General features: G+C 43.5%; 1 protein-coding gene across 2 annotated transcripts in view; it reads right to left on the minus strand.

The window, feature by feature from the left end:
- LOC132835150 (misshapen-like kinase 1) overlaps positions 1-17,884 on the minus strand; it is a 289,538-nt gene that overhangs the window by 205,381 nt on the left and 66,273 nt on the right. For both annotated transcript variants that reach the window (XM_060854484.1, XM_060854483.1), the window contains exon 2: positions 14,955-15,020. In XM_060854484.1, coding sequence (XP_060710467.1) covers positions 14,955-15,020 — 66 coding nt within the window. The remainder of the gene's footprint in view (positions 1-14,954; positions 15,021-17,884) is intronic.

Raw genomic sequence — 17,884 nt, forward strand, 5'->3', positions numbered from 1 at the left:
TTACTAACATAAATTTCACAGACATGGAGAACAACAGTGGGATGAACAGTAAATGGAGAATTGCAGACCAGTATACACAAGAAAGCAACACACAGAGACCAGATACTTAACTACAGAAGCAATCATCCCAGCACCCACAAATGGAGCTGCATCAGGACATTATTTAAACAGGCGACAGCACATTGCAGTACTCAGGAACTCCGAGCAGCAGAAGAAAAATACCGATACAACGGATTCAAGAAGAACAGATACCCGATAAACACAGTCCGCCAATTCTTAAACAACAAACCCGAACAAGGAAACTCAACACGCCCAGAAACTCTAGCCACAACTACCTTACAAACATCTCGGAGATGACTACCAGACTACTCACCACTTCGACTGGGATAACATACATGCTGGGACAGACAAACAGAGACATGCACAGGAATTCCTAGAGGCCTGGTATTCAAACCAGAACTCCATCAATCAACACATCGATTTGGACCCCATTTACCAACCTCAGAAAAATAATCGAAAATTATATCATCCATCATGAGACCAAGACACACAAATAGAAAGCAGGAACTTCACCGGGGCCTCACTGATGTTGTTACCTAGCATAGAGTGATGACATGTCTGAAAAACAAGCCTGCCAGCTCAGTGAGAAAAGTTACAACCTGAGTAACATATTCTATTTAGGAGCTTAGAAGCCTGGCAATTCTTAAATTTCAGTGAAGGACAAATGAATGCAGACTTCATAACATCTCGAAGACACTAGTGTGTGTGTGTGTGTGTGTGTGTGTGTGTGTGTGTGTGTGCAGATTCAACAGGTTAAAGCATTCACGGAAACAAAATCCTGAGATGTGGAAAAGTCTCAAGTTTGATCCATTACAAGTTGGCCAAACTGCCAATAAAGTGAGAGCAAAAGCATATGAAGTATTGATGAAGGCTGAAGGAACTGCGACATCCCTTCTTATGGCTTTAGTCTACAGCTAGGCAATTGATTTGCCATGGTGCAATATTCAAGAAAATTCCAAAGACTAACAGCCCTCAGATTAAATTCGAGAAGAGTTTTAGTGAGGAGATCACACCTAAGGTGCAGCCAGTGAGCAGCTGGATGACCACCTGGAAAGACAAAGGAAGGCGGCAGAGTGTGCAGGAAGTTCCTTTGGCCATTCACCTTGAAAACAAGGGTGACTCATGAGAGAGCCATAGAGTCAATCATAGAGATGTACAGTACGGAAACAGACCCTTCGATCCAACCCGTCCATCCCAACCCAATCTAGTCCCACCTGCCAGGACCCGTCCCATATTCCTCCAAACCCTTCATATTCATATGCCCATCCAAATGCCTGAGGGACAGGATGTACATGTATTTGGAAAGGCAAGGACTAATTAGGGATAGTCAACATGGTTTTGTGTGTGGGAAATCATGTCTCACAAACTTGACTGGGTTTTTTGAAGTAGTAACAAAGAGGATTGATGAGGGCAGAGCAGTAGATGTGATCTATATGGACTTCAGTAAGGCATTCAACAAGATTCCCCTTGGGAGACTGATTAGCAAGGTTAGATCTCACAAAATACAGGGAGAACCAGCCATTTGGATATAGAACTGGCTCAAAGGTAGAAGACAGAGGGTGGTGGTGGAGGGTTGTTTTCAGACTGGAGGCCTGTGACCAGTGGAGTGCCACAAGGATCGGTGCTGAGTCCTCTACTTTTTATCATTTATGTAAATGATTGGGATGCGAGCATAAGAGGTACAGTTAGTAAGTTTGCAGATGATACCAAAATTGGAGGTGTAATGGACAGTGAAGAGGGTTACCTCAGATTACAACCGGATCTGGATCAAATAGTCCAATGGGCTAAGTGGCAAAAATAAATTATTTCAGATAAATGCGAGGTGCTGCATTTTGGGAAAGCAAATCTTAGCACTTATACACTTAATGGTAAGGTCCTCGGGAGTGTTGCTGAACAAAGAGACCTTGGAGTGCAGGTTCATAGCTCCTTGAAAATGGAGTCGCAGGTAGATAGGATAGTGAAGGCGGCGTTTGGTATGCTTTCCTTTATTGGTCAGAGTATGGAGTACAGGAGTTGGGAGGTCATGTTGCGGCTGTACAGGACATCGGTTAGGCCACTGTTGGAATAATGCGTGTAATTCTGGTCTCCTTCCTATAGGAAGGATGTTGTGAAACTTGAAAGGGTTCAGGAAAGATTTACAAGGATGTTGCCAGGATTGGAGGATTTGAGTTATAGGAAGAGGCTTGTCAGGCTGGGTCTGTTTTCACTGGAGTGTCGGAGGCTGAGGGGGTGATCTTATAGAGGCTTACAAAATTATGAGGGGCATGGATAGGATGAATAGGCAAAATCTTTTCCCTGGGATCAGGGAGTCCAGAACTAGAGGACATAGGTTTAGGGCTAGAGGGGAAAGACATAAAAGAGACCTAAGGGGCGTGTATGCAATGAGCTGCCAGAGGAAGTGGTGGAGGCTGGTATAGTTGTCTTGGTGGTTCAGTGGTTAGTATTGTTGCCTCACAGCACTCGTGACCCTGGTTCGATTCCAGCCACAGGCAACTATCTGTGAGGAGTTTGCACACTATCCCTGTGTATTTGTGTGTTTGCTTTGGGTGATCCTTCCATGATCCAAAGATATGCAGGTTACGTGACTGGGCCATACTAAACTACCCACATTGTTCAAGGATGCGTGGGTTAGGAGCATTTACCCCAAACTAATGCAGAGTAATAGAGTAGGAGAATGGGTCCGGGTGGGTTACTCTTCAGAGGTTTCGGTGTGTACTTGTTGCACCAAATGGCCTGTTTCCAAACTGTAGGAATTCTATGATTCGAGGTAAGACATTTTGCATACTGTTGGGTAGGGTCTGACCATTCACAGGAAAGCAGTGGTCACCAGGTTGGTGGTGCTACAATTGACTCTGAGGCACAGTGGGAAAGGGTAAAGGTAAATAGGGACCCTAGTGATAGAAGACTCGATAGTTCGGGGGACAGACAAGAGATTCGGTGGTTGAATACTGAGATCCAGGATGGTGTGTTGCCTCCCGTTTGCCAAGGTCCAGGATGCCTTAGAGCAGCTGCATAAGGTTCTCAAGGGAGAGGGTGAGCAGCCAGCAGTTATTGGGCACATTGGCACAAATGGCACAGGTAGAAATAGAGTTGAGGTCCTGCGGAGTGAATATAGAGAGCTCAAAAAATGTTTGAGAGAAGATTTGTAGCTCGGGTGCTCGTTGTTGTGGTTCTCTTCACCGAGCTGGGAATTTGTGCTGCAGATGTTTTGTCCCCTGTCTAGGTGACATCCTCAGTGCTTGGGAGCCTCCTGTGAAGCGCTTCTGTGATCTTTCCTCCGGCATTTGTATTGGTTTGAATCTGCTGCTTCCGGTTGTCAGTTCCAGCTGTCCGTTGCCGTGGCTGGTATATTGGGTCCAGGTCGATGTGCTTATTGATTGAATCTGTGGATGAGTGCCATGCCACTAGGAATTCCCTGGCTGTTCTCTGTTTAACTGGGACAACACTACTATTCTAGGACAAGCCAAACAGAGAACAGCCAGGGAATTCCTAGTGGCATGGCACTCATCCACAGATTCAATCAATAAGCACATCGACCTGGACCCAATATACCGGCCGCTGCAACGGACAGCTGGAACTGACAACCGGAAGCGGCAGATTCAAACCACTACAAATGTCGGAGGAAAGATCACAGAAGCGCTTCACAGGAGGGTCCCAAGCACTGAGGATGTCACCTAGGCAGGGGATGAAACATCTGCAATACAAATTCCCAGCTCGGCGAACAAAACCACAATAATTTGTTCAACTTTTCCGAGAACCAGATCTAGCACTGTGTCATCCCTTGTTAGGCCTTATATGTGTTGATACAAAAATATCTCTTGGATGCATTTCAAAAAATCCACACCCTCTAAACCCTAACACTACGCCCAATTAAGTTGGGAACCTTGAAATCAATAGTATTATTAACCAATTATTGCTCTTGCACACCTCTGTGAACTGTCACATGTTTGCTCCTCTATTTCTTCTATTTGGAGGCCTATAGTACACTCCCAGTAAAGCATTCATCCCCTTAACATTCCTAAGTTCTACCAAAATCTCATTTGAGGACCCTTTCAAGATATCATATCATCTTATTGCAGTATTTGACTCCTTGATTAACAGTGCTACATCACCACCCTTTTTACATCCTCCTGTCTCACCGAAAGATAGTAAATCCCAAAATGTGGAGTTCCCAGTCCAGCCTTTCCCTCAACCATGTTTCTGTGATAGCAACAATGGCATACTGCCATTTGTCTTTTCATCAGTCTTAACTATTGCACCCCTAGCACTAAAGACCATTCAGCCTTGCCTTACTTTTTTCATGGTCAACACATCTGAACTCACTGACTCGCTTCCTTCGCTGTAGCATGATGTTTCATTGATATCCTGTGTCCCCGTCCCCTGCCAGACTAGTTCAACCTTTTCCCAACAGCACTAGCAAGCCTACCTGCAAGGATATTGGTCCCAATGTATTTCAGATGCACACCATTCCACCTTCCCCATAAAAAAAAACAGTCCCACTTATCCAGAAACCTAAACTTCTCTCTTGCACCAACTCTTGAGCCACACATTCATCTGTCCTACTTTCCCATTCCTGGGATAATCCAGGAAATTATAAGCCAGTAAGTCTTACATTGGTGGTAGGGAAATTATTGAAGATTCTTACGGACAGGATTTATTTGCATTTGGAGAAGAATGGACTTATTATTAAGGCCAATCAGCATAGCTTTTTATAGGGGAGGTCTTATCTCAAACTTAAGTAATTGTTCTGAGGAAGTGACAAAGATGATTGATGAGGCTAAAATAGTGGATGTTATCTACATGAACTTTACTAAAGCATTTGACAAGGTCTCTCACAATAGGCTGGTGCAGAGGACAAAATTGTAAGGAATCAATGATGAGTCAGCAAGTTGGATACAAAATTGGCTTGTCTTAACACAATAGAGACAGTATTACAGAGATGTTTTTCTGACTCGAGGTTTGTGGCATGGAAAAGTATGAGGTGATGCATTTTTGGAGGTCAAATGCAAGAAAGACATACAATAAATGACCAGACTCTATGGAGCACTGACGTGCAGAGGGATTTTGGGGTTCAAGTCCATGGCTGCCGAAACTGGTGGTAAAGACAGCATAAAACACGCTTGCAATCATCAGTTGGGGCATTGAGTGCAAGAGTTGGCAAGTCATAATGCAACTGTAGAAAACTTTGGTCAGGCCATGTTTGACAGACTGTGCACAGTTCTGATCACCACTCTATAGGAAGGGTGTGGAAGCTATGGTGAAGCTGCAGAAAAGGTTTACCATGATGAAAAGAAGCCACATCCCAGATGTTGCACCAACAAAACTGTTGGCTGTACTTTCAATCAGCTCCAATACAGTCAGCTCAGTTTAGAGAGGTATTGATAGGATAACATGTGGTCAAGTAGTTGGCAAGTTGATTATACTGGAGAAAAATGTGAATTTGTTCATTCTAGGGGGCACACAAAAGAATAGTATTACTTAAATGGAGGAAAACTCTAGAAAGCTACAACAAAAAAAAGGGACTTGGGGTGTTCGTGCATGATATACAAAAAGCTAGCACAAAGGTGCAGCAGGTAAAGGCAGCTAACAGATTGTTGGCCCTCATTTCAAGAGGATTGCATTATAGAATAGGGAAGCTATTTGCTTTACTGCAAATGTACAGGGTGCTGGTGAGACCACATGTGGAGTAGTATGAGCAGTTTTAGTTCTGTTAAAGCAAACGTATATAATTTCATTGGAGACAGATCAGAGACAATTCAACAGGACAATGCCCAGTATGGAGGGACTATCTTTTGAGCAAAGGCTGAACATATTCATAGACTTATAAAATCCCTACAAGTCTGGAAGCAGGCCATTTGGCCCATCAAGTCCATAGCAACTCTTCCCAAGAGCAGCCCACCCACATTTCCCATGGTTAACCCTACATTCCTGGACACCACAGAGCAATTTAGTATGGCGAATTCATGAATAACCTGCACATCTTTGGACTATGGGAGGGAACCGGAACATCCAGAGGAAACCTACACAGACACTGGGAGAATGTGCAAACTCCACACAGTCTAGATGTTGGGAGTTTAGAAGAATGAGAGGTGATTGCATTGAATCAGGTAATTATAGACCAGTGAGCCTTACTTCTGTTGTAGGAAAGGTTTTGGAAAGGATTATGAGAGATAAGATTTATAATCAACTAGCAAGCAACAATTTGATTTCAGATAGTCAACATGATTTTGTCAAGGGCAAGTCATGTCTCACAAACCTCTGAGTTTTTTGAGAAGGTGACCAAGCATGCAGATGAGGGTAGGGCAGTTGATGTGGTATACTTGGACTTCAGTAAAGACTTTGATAAGGTTCCACATGGTAGGCTGATGGAGAAAATGCAGAGGCATGGAATTGAGGATGATTTAGTAGTTTGGATTAGAAACTAGCTTTCTGAAAGAAGACAAGACAGCGAGTGGTGGTTGATGAAAAATATTCAGTCTGGAGTCCAGTTACTAGTGGTGTGCCACAAGGATCTGTTTTGGGACCATTGCCGTTTCACATTTTTATAAATGACTTAGACGCAGGCATAGGTGGATGGGTTAGTAAATTTGCAGATGACACTAAAGTCAGTGGAGTAGTGGACAGTTTAGAAGAATGTTACAGGTTGCAGGGGGATTGGATAAACTGCAGAATTGGGTTGAGAGGTGGCAAACGGAGTTCAATGCAACTAAATGTGAGGTGATGCACTTTGGGAAGAATAACAGGATGGCAGAGTACTGGGTCAATGGAAAGATTCTTAGTAGTGTGGATGCACAGAGGGATCTTGGAGTCCATGTGCATAGATCCCTGAAAGTTGCCACCCAGGTGGATAATGCTGTTAAAAAGGCATACGGTGTGTCAGGTTTCATTGGTCGAGGGATTGAGTTCCGGAACCGCAATATCCGGCCACACTTGGAATATTGGGTACAGTTCTGGTCGTTCCATTACAGAAAGGATGTGGAAACTTTGGAAAAGGTGCAGAGGAGATTTACCAGGATGTTGCCTGGTCTGGGTGAAAGGTCTTATGAGGAAAGGCTGAGAGACTTGGGTCTGTTCTCATTGGAAAGGCGGCGGCTAAGGGGTGGATTTGATAGAGACATACAAGATGATCAGAAGATTAGATAGGGTAGACAAAAAAAGTCTGTTTCCTAGGATGATGACGTCAGCTTGTACGAGAGGGCATCACTACAAATTGAGGGGTGATAGATTTAAGACAGATGTCAGAGGCAGGTTCTTTATGCATAGAGTGGTAAGGGTGTGGAATGCCCTACCTGCTAAGGTAGTCAACTCAGCCGCATTAGAGAGATTTAAACAATCCTCAGACAAGCACATCAATGATTTTGGGATAGTGTAGGGGGACAAGCTGAGATAGTTCAAAAGTCGGCGCAACATCGAGGGTCAAAAGGCCTGTTCTGTACTGTATTGTTCTATGTTCTATGAATCATATAGGATTCTTAAGGAGATTGACAAGGTAAGTACTGACAGGATGTTTCCCCTCATGGGACCAGAAGGCACAGTCTCAGAATAAAAGCATGCCAATTTAAGACCAAGAAAAGGAGGATTTTCTCAAGAAGCCAAACAGTCTCTCTATTCCTAATTTTTCTGTTCTAATGCATTTTATCTTCAAGTATTTTAGTTTATTTATGACATATTATGAACTCGCCCCTTTGGGGATGATATGGTGCATTGGTGCTGAACTAATAATCCAGAAGCCTACACTAAAGCTTGTTGGATATTGTAGGAGAGGGTAAAATTGCAGAGCAGCTAGTAAAATTTAATTTCAATTAATAAAAATCTGAAATTGAAAGCTCCTCTTCTTCGTGGTTAGCACTGCTGCCAAATTAGTGCCAGGGATTGGGGTTTAATTCCACCCACGGGTGACTGTCTGTGTGGAGTTTGCACATTCTCTTGCCTGCTTCCACACTCCTGGGATTCTACAATGATTCTAATGGACGACTTGTGGTAAACATCCATCTGGTTAATGAATGCCCTTTACTGAAGGATATCAGCCATCCTCCCATGGTGTGGTCTACATGTAACTCCAGTACCACAGCAACATGGTGGACCCTTAAGTGCCTTTTGTGGAGGGGGGGAGGGGAATTTTAAAAATGAGCTCCTATGAAACGGTTACATGGATCTCTTTCAGCAGAATAGAGTGTGCTGGCATTTCCAGTGGCGAGGGAAGAGATGGAGTCACAGAGTCATCGAGTCAGAGATGTACAGCATGGAAACAGACCCTGCAGTCCAACCTATCCATGCCGACCAGATATCCCAAACCAATCTAGTCCCATCTGCCAGCACCCAGCCCATATCCCTCCAAACCCTTCCCATTCATATACCCATCCAAATGCCTATAAATGCTGCAATTGTACCAGCCTCCAACACTTCCTCTGGCAGTTCATTCCATACACACAGCACTCTGTGAAAAAGTTGCCTCTTAGGTCTCTTAGATATCTTTCGCCTCTCACCCTAAACCTACGCCCTCTAGTTCTGGACTCCCCCATCCCAGGGAAAAGACTTTCCCTCTTTACCTTATCCATGCCCCTCATGATTTTGCATACCTCTATAAGGTCACCCCTCAGCCTCTGACGCTGCAGGGAAAACAGCCTCGGCCTGCTCAGCCTCTCCCTATCGCTCAAATCCTCCAACCTTGGCAACATCCTTGTCAATCTTTTCTGACCCTTCACTTGCAAGCAACTTAATTTGCAACAATGTCAGAGAATACTGACTTCAGTCATCCAGATGGGTTATTTGGAGAACATTTCAATTCATGCAAGACCACAGTTAAAACAATAAATGGCACATAAAATGCTAATTCTACAAACAAGTCCAAACTAAACTTACTATAAAACTGACCATTCTGAAATGCCAACAGAAGCTTTCAGGATGCAGAACAGAAATAACCTTCATCTGTATCCATCTTGTGACGTTATGAAAGTGCCTGTCTCTTTGTGAAAAAATATCATTTGCTCTCGACCAAATGGTGCATCATCTAAACACTTTTTAAAAATCCTCATGATACTCAGAACCATTTCGAAGGATGACTGCAATAGAGTCATACAGCTTCAATGAAAGCTATTTGTGTGTCACTCCACATGATCAAGCAGGTCACAGTTCAATGCAGAAGATCAAAGAATAATAGGACATGGAAAAGTCTGGCGAATAACAGTTTATCCAATTCTTCACCTTAACCATGTCACACGAGTTTACATATAGAGAGAAGGAGCAGAGGTCAAGGACGCATTGGCTGAGCCTGCTGACAATATCGCCAAGCCATTGACTGAAAGGGCTTGAGGGGATGTGACACTTAGAAAACCCATGTTGTTAATTTTAGATTAGGTTAGCTGCAGAAAGAGGGAGGGAGTACCATTAAATTCAGTATCAAGGTCAGTCTCTTCAGCTATGTTTTCTGACCATCAGAAAGATACTTCCAACTTTGGGAACAGAATGAGTCATTGTAATGCAAAATTCAAGCCAACCTGAATTACGATGCACTACTTCACCACTTCCTGATCAATGTCCCTTTTGATCACAAGTTGGAACACAGTATTGTGAGATTAATTGCAAAAGAGACAAAGAAACAAGGTTTGTGCAACACATTCTCCCAAGCTAAAAGGTGTATTTCACCTAGTTAAACATTTCCAAAGCAGGTAAGGCAATCAATTGGGTCCACTGCTCAGTTATTCAAAACATTGCTTATAAGATCTAGGCAAGCCTTTTATTGAAACATCCTGAAGTTAACAAAGGTACTGAAATTTTCCCTCTGTTTTATTTTAAATGAGGCCATCACTTTTTCGTCCAATGGAGATTTATCAAATCCAATGGACACTAAAGGAATGGCACGAAAAAAAATTGCATCAGGAAAGCAAGTTGAATGAGCCATCATCTTATTCAATGAAGTAGGCATGATGGACAAGGAGCTTTCAAAGATATTGGTGAACAAAGTCGCAAACGCTTCAGGCCATTACCCCAGCAGTTGCATGGATGCTAAGACAGCACTCTGCTGATCTTCAGCTTGTTACATTTTTGTGAATACCTCTCGTCATCAGGTTAGGACAACCCTTGCATGTGTGCACACTCTCAAACTCTGAATACAGGATTGTCTATAACACTTATTGTTAAAATAATTTAGATCCATCACTTGTCTTTCATAAACACCAATTGCCACAGCTTAACATTCGAAACTCACATGAACACATGAGTCAGGAGCAGTTGGAGGCCCCTCAGGCCTGTTCTGCCATTCGATAGATCATAAAATGACGATTCTACATTTCAGCTTACCCCAAGAATTTGATTTTTTTTTAAAACAGTAGTTTTGTATTCATCCCATGCCCACGATAAACTGTACTTTCGACAGAATTCTTCTCATCCTACCACTTACCACTGTTCAAGATGTTAAAATTCTTTGCATCCTGTTCTTGCCACCATTCCCACCCCCACTCCCCCTCCCCAACCCCCTCACAACTAACTGCACTCCCTCAAAACTAGGCGCAGAACAGAAGCCTTTCCACATCCTTAATTTGCTTTCTGTCTCGAGGTGTGAAATTAACAGCTCAACGCTTCTACAACCAGAGCAGGAGTGGGTCATGCACCAGCTAAGCATGTTCAGCCATTTCTGAAATTCATGGTCAATCTTTAATCACAATTCTATTTTCCTGCCCAATCCTAACTTTACGTCTCTTCAAAAATTTGTCCTTCTCTGCCTTGAATTACACAAAAACAAAAACATTCTGAACCGAATTTCAAAGATTCATAATCCTGAATGAAGACATTCCTGTTTTAATTCAAAATGACTCAGTCCCCTTATTCCATTCCCAAACTCCCTTTTAACAGTTCTTTGCCATTAATATCTTTCACATAGCGCATTATTAATTTGAAGTTTGCTCCGACAAAATCAAAAGCCTTATCAGTCTCTTTATTAGTTATTTCTTGTTTGGTTTCGAGTGAATAGTAATAATTTAGAGCTATATAAAAAGAGCACCCAATGTTACCTGGCCTACTACTGTCACCAATTAGGCATAAATCTAACACTGCTTGCCATCTCCTGGGGTCCCTCAACTGCCACCTGTTTCTGCAATAACCTGTCCAGACACATTCGAGACACCTTGGGGGCACACAGAACTCTAACTCTGATCTTCTTGCTGAGAGGCAAGGGATATAACTACTGCATCACAAGACCCTCTGCCATTTAAGACGACTCAAGGTAATGAGGAGGAATTTTGCATCTGTTGGAATTGTTCACCACAGTTATTATGGCTGGGTTGTTAAGTACATTCAAGGCTCAGACAGACAGGTTTTTAATCTATAAAGGAATCAAGATTTCCAACAAAAAAAAGGCAGGAAAGTTGTTTTGAGGATAATTAGATCAGCCATTATCTCATTGGGTGAATGGCTAACCTCTGCTCCTACATCTTGTCTCAGTCTCAAACACTCTCAAATGGTGCCCATTGTGGATTCCAGCCAAATTCAGGTCTACTCTCAAACGCAGCGAAGATCTTTAATATTAACATTTGTAGCCTTCCAAAGTAGTTTATCCACCTGTGTTCTTATCTAGTGCTAGCAACACTTTTGAACAATCAATACTCACACTGAACAGTTTTTGGAACATAAGTCAGTACTGTGGTGCTTGAAAAGCCCAGGTCAGGAAGTAAACAAGGAGATGGAAAATCAAAACACATTAAGGACAAAAGGGTAACTAGGGAGAGAATAGGTCCCCTCAAAGACCAGCACAGGGGCCTTTGTGTGGAGCCACAGGAGATTTGGGGGGGGGGGGGGGGGGGGGGGGGGGGAGGAGATACTAAACGAGTATTTTGCATCAGTATTTATTGTGGAAAAGGACATAGAAGATATAGAATGCAGGGAAATAGATGGTGACATCTTGCAAAATCTCCATATTACAGAGGAGGAAGTGCTGGATTTCTTGAAATGCACTAAAGTGGATAAATCCCCAGGACTTGATCATGTGCACCCTAGAATTCTGTGGGAAGCTAAAGAAGTGATTGCTGGGCCTCTTGCCGAGATATTTGTAACATGATAGTCACAGGTGCGGTGCCGGAAGACTGGAGGTTGGCAAACGTGGTGCCACTGTTTAAGAAGGGCGGTATGGAGAAGCCAGGGAACAATAGACCAGTGAGCCTGACCTCGGTGATGGGCAAGTTGTTGGAGGGAACCCCGAGGGACAGCATGTACATGTATTTGGAGAGGAGAGGACTGATTAGGGATAGTCAGCATGGCTTTTTGCGTGGGAAATCATGTCTCACAAACTTGATTGAGTTTTTTGAAGTAGTAACCAAGAGAATTGATGAGGGCAGAGTGGTTGATGTGATCTATATGGACTTCAGTAAGGCATTCGACAAAGTTCCCCGTGGGAGACTGGTTACCAAGGTTAGATCTCACGGAATACAGTGAGAACTAGCCATTTCGACACAAAGCTGGCTCAAAAGGTAGAAGACAGAGGGTGGTGGAGGGTTGTTTTTCAGACTGGAGGCCTGTGACCAGTGGGGTGTCACAAGGATCGGTGCTGGGCCCTCTACTTTTCGTCATTTATATAAATGATGGGATGTGAGCATATGAGGTACAGTTAGTAAGTTTGCAGATGACACCAAAATCTAAGAAGGTTACCTCAGATTACAACAGGATCTTGATCAGTTGGACCAGATGGACAGAGAACTGGCAGATGGAGTTTAATTCAGATAAATGCGAGGCGTTGCATTTTGGAAAAGCAAATCTTAGCAAGACATATACACTTAATGGTAAGGTCCTAGGGAGTGTTGCTGAACAAAGAGACCTTGGAGCGAGGATCACGCTTCTTGAAAGTGGAGTCGCAGGTAGATAGGGTAGTGAAGAAGGTGTTTATTATGCTTTCCTTTACTGGCCAGAGTATTGAGTACAGGAGTTGGGAGTCATGTTGTGGCCGTACACGACATTGGTTAGGCCCCTGTTGAAATATTGCGTGCAATTCTGGTCTCCTTCCTATCGGAAAGATGTTGTGAAACTTCAAGGGTTCAGAAAAGATTTACAAGGGTGTTGCCAGGATTGGAGGATCTGAGCTATCAGGGGAGGCTGAACAGGCTGAGGTTGTTTTCCCTGGAGCATCAGAGGCTGAGAGGTGACCTTATAGAGGTTTACAAAATCATGAGGGGCATAGAGAGGATAAATAGGCAAAGTATTGTCCCTGGGGTAGGGAAGTCCAGAACAAGAGGGCATAGGTTTAGGGTGAGAGGGGATAGATATTAAACAGACCTAAGGGGCACCTTTTTCACACAGTGTGGTACGTGTATGGAATGAATTGCCAGAGGAAGTGGTGGAGGTGAGTACAATTGCAAAATTTAAAAGGCATCTGGATAGGTATTTGACGAGGAGAGGTTTGGAGGGATACGGACTGGGTGCTGGCAGGTGGGACGAGATTGGGTTGGGATATCTGGTCGGCATGGACGGGTTGGAATGAAGGATCTGTTTCGCTCTCCACTACACGTCCAATTTTGATGTCATCAGCAAACTTACTAACTGTACCACTTGTGCTCGCATTTTGATTGACCTAAGGCAAGAGGGCATAAGCAGGGAGGAAGTGTGGGTATTCTAAAAGGCATTAAGGTGGACAAGTTCCCAGGTCTGGAGTGGAAAGTGAGGAAAGTGAGAGGGGAAATACCTGGAGCCTTAACAGATATCTTTGTAGCATCCTTGAACGTGGGGGAGGTCCCAGAGGATTGGAGCATTGCTAATGTTGTCCACTTGTTTAAGAAGGATGGCAGGGATGATCCAGGTACTTATAGACATTTGCTACCCTCCATTCTACCAGGATCTCACCTATGGCTAACAACGATGCAAAATTATCAGGGCCCCTGCAAAGTCTTCTCTAGCCTCTTGCAGTGTTCTTAAATATATCTGGTCAAGATTTATCCACCCTCATACACTAATACATCCTCTAATATGGACTGTCCACCAAGGACATGCAAGTCCTGGGCCACCACTAAATTCTAGCCACCCGACGCCTGGAGGAAGAACATCTCATCGTCTACCTTCGGGCCCTCCCCTCCAACCACACAGGTCCAATGTCTAATTCATCAGTTTCCTGATCTCCTCTGCAGCCCCCCCAATCTTATGCCAAATCTCCACTTCAGCACCACCATCTTGAACTGTCCATCTTCTTTCCCACCTGTCCGTTCCACCCTCCGCTCTGACCGATCACCATCACTCCCCACATCCATCTACCTATCTCAGCCCCACCCCCTCCTATTTCTCTCAGCCCACTGGGATCCCCACCACACCCCCAACATTCCTGAAGAGCTTATACTCGAAACGGTGACTCCCCTGCTCCTCAGATGCTTTTCCAGCAACACACTGATCCAAAATGTCACCACTAACCCCCCAAGTTTCCAAATCTTCACGTCTTTCTCCATGGTAAACACAGCAAGAATATCATTTTCAGCAACAAAACAACTGCTACAGAACTTGGTAAATCTTTCAAACTTAAAAACAGTAGTACTCAACAGTACTAGAACTCAGACCACTGGCTCAAACGAGGACCATGATCACAAAACTAAATCAAGAATTCTTCTTTTTAAACTTTCACGTTAAAATTTCAATTCTTAATAGATAGGTACTACATTGAGGTCCAAAGATATACAGACAAGAACGGAGATAACAAAAAAGAGATTGTTAACAATATGACAGGCATCATCAACTCAAATGGCAAGGGGTGATGTTAAATATGGTAACAGAACTGCTAAAAGGAAGGCAAATTTAGGATCTACATATTTTAATTAGAGAACTTGTGGGGACAAAGCACAATTTTGTGCCCAGCCAATACGAATTAGCATGTTCTAATTATTCAAAATCATTTATTTAAAAAGAATGATGGCTATCTTTTGCTTTACCTTGTATACTTGTCCATAAGTCCCATTTCCGACAACTTCCACCAGTTCAAAAATTCCTGCAGGGTCCTGGAAAGAGTAAAAACCTGTGTGAGTAAAGCTGAACAGCCATAGTTTGTCACTAATAGCAATGTCTAAAGTCTGCACTTTTCCTGGCAAAAATACACTTTATTCATCAGCATATTAAAAAACAGTTCAAGTCAGAAATTACATAAAACAATATTTTGTAAATGTTTGAATATGGCCTTTGCATGCAGGCACCTAGAAATGTATTGCTGAAATGAGGACTGTGATGTTTTTACATCGCATTTCTCAGTTCAGCAATGCACTCCTAGGTGTCTGCATCCAAAAGCAATATTCAAACATTTACTAAATACAACAAGAATCTATTTACATTTCAACACAAACAACAAGATGTCCTTCAAGTTAACAGACCCTCGGGATATTGTGGCAGAAAGGTCTAAGACAATGGCTTGCTCCCCACTGTGCTTTGGCAGCCTCTCACACTTTAATATATCCCTTAGCACATGTCCTGTGTCTTGGAATGTGCCTGTCTGCAACACCCTCCTGGAGGATAATTAGAGTCATAGAGAAGCACTGCATGGAAACAGACCCTTCGGTCCAACTTGCCCATGCCAACCAGATACTCTTAACTAACCTAGAACCATTTGTCAGCATTTGGCCCATATCCCTCTAAGCCCTTCCTATTCATATACTCATCCAGATGCCTTTTGAATATTGTAATTGTACTAGCCTCTACACCTGCTCTGCCAGCTCATTCCATACACTCACCACCCTCTCAATGAAAACATTGCTTCTTACATCACTTTTAAATCTTTCCCCTCTCATCTTCAACCTATGCTGTCTAGTTCTGGACTCTGCCACCCCAGGGAAAAGACCTCATCTATTCACCCTATCCACATCTCTATGATTTTATAAACCTCAGCCTCCGTCACTCAAAGGAAAAATAGCCCAGCCTAAACAGCCCTTCCTTATAGCTCAAACCCTCCAACCCTGGAAACATTCTTGTAAATCTTTTCTGAATGCTTTCAAGTTTCAGGTTTCCTAAAGCAGGGAGACCAGGATTAAATGCAATATTCCAAAAGTGGCCCAACTCTTTGAACTGGAAGATCAGCAATTTTCAAGCAGACTAGAGAACATTTTTTAAACAGGTTGATAGATCCCTCATTTCCATCACTCACAGTCAATCATCTCACTTTCTCCCAATCATTATGACCACATTGTTCAGTAATGGTTTTGATCATTTTCATCCTTGCAATAAACTGTGGAATCATAGAATCACAGAAGCCCTACAGTACAGAGAGAGATGTGGGTGCCGTATGGCTAGTTATTTCTCGTGCATCCCCAATTACCCTTGCTGTGATAGTGGTCAAGTGCCTACTTGAATGCCACAATGAAGCTGTGGTTTGGTGATCAGATTTGTTTTGAATGGTGTTGGCTTATTGGGAGATGTATCCAAAGTCAGTAAAAACCATTCCATCACACTCCTGACTTGTAGATGGTGGTCAGGCTTTAGGGAGACAGGAGGTATCACCTTACCCCTAACCTCATTTTGTAGTATAGTATTTATATGACTGGTTCTGTTAGTTTCATTGAACACAAGAGGTGGTGGTTACAGAGATATAACCAATTGTCTTTCTCAAAAGAGAGATACACAAGATCCTACGGAAACATTGTCCTTCAGGACAATGAGACAAAATCTGGATTTAAAATTGAAAAAGACATACGAGCAAATTAATAAAATATGAAAAAGCACAGTAGAATATATTTTGAAAGAAATCAAGTATTTTCCTGAGCTGAACCTTTAACCAACACTCTGTATATTTCATGTAATATAAAAATGCTTGACACCAACATGTCAAACCTGTTACAGGAAGAACCAGCATCACTAGTTCTGAGGAAGGGTCACCAGACTTTTTTTATTTCAAAAATATACTTTATTCATAAAATTATTTGGATCTCTACACAATTGGTCATACCATTCTTGTGCACACATTACATTGCTTGACATACATACATCGAAATTTATTTTTCCTATATACAAGTCTGTACATTTACTATCCAGCTCTTCTGCTGAGGCGTCAGCGGAGCCCAAATGACTGGGCGGACCCCCTGTTCTTCTTAGGCAGGCAGATGCTACACGGGTGGTCTTTCCCCACCGCGCCTTGGCAGCAGCTGCCCCAAGCTTCAGCGCGTCCCTCAACACGTAGTCCTGGACCTTGGAATGTGCCAGTCTGCAACACTCAGTCGGGGTCAACTCCTTCAGCTGCAATATCAACAGGGTTCGGACCACCCAAAGAGCGTCTTTCACCGAGCTGACGATCCTCCAGGCACAGCTGATGTTCGTCTCGGTGTGCGTCCCGGGGAACAAGCCGTAGAGCACGGAGTCCCGCGTCACGGCGCTGCCCGGGACGAACCTCGACAAACACCACTGCATTCCTCCCCAGACTTCCTCTGCATAGCCACATTCCAGAAGGAGGTGTGTGACAGTCTCATCTCCCCCGCAGCTGCTTCGAGGGCAGCATGCGGTGAGGCCGAGAGTCCGGACGTGCATAAAGGTTCTCATAGGCAGAGCCCTTCTCACCACCAGCCAAGCCATGTCTTGGTGCTTATTGGAAAGTTCTGGCAATGAGGCATTCTGCTAAATGACTTTGACAGTCTGCTCAGGGAACCGTTTGATAGGATTCGTCCTCTCCTTTCCCCGAAGGGTCTAAGGACACTGCATGCCGACCATTTCCTGATGGACTTGTGGTCAAAAGTTTCTTCATAACCTTTTACTCGGAGCGTTCTGCGGCAGCGAGGCCAGGCCCATCCTTCGCAACCACGGGGACAGGTAGAACTTCAGTATGTAGTGACACTTCGTGTTTGCGTACCAGGGATCGATGCACAGTTTGATGCAGCCACACACAAAA

The sequence above is a fragment of the Hemiscyllium ocellatum genome, chromosome 44, assembly GCF_020745735.1.
Source record: "Hemiscyllium ocellatum isolate sHemOce1 chromosome 44, sHemOce1.pat.X.cur, whole genome shotgun sequence".
Classification (NCBI taxonomy): domain Eukaryota; kingdom Metazoa; phylum Chordata; class Chondrichthyes; order Orectolobiformes; family Hemiscylliidae; genus Hemiscyllium; species Hemiscyllium ocellatum.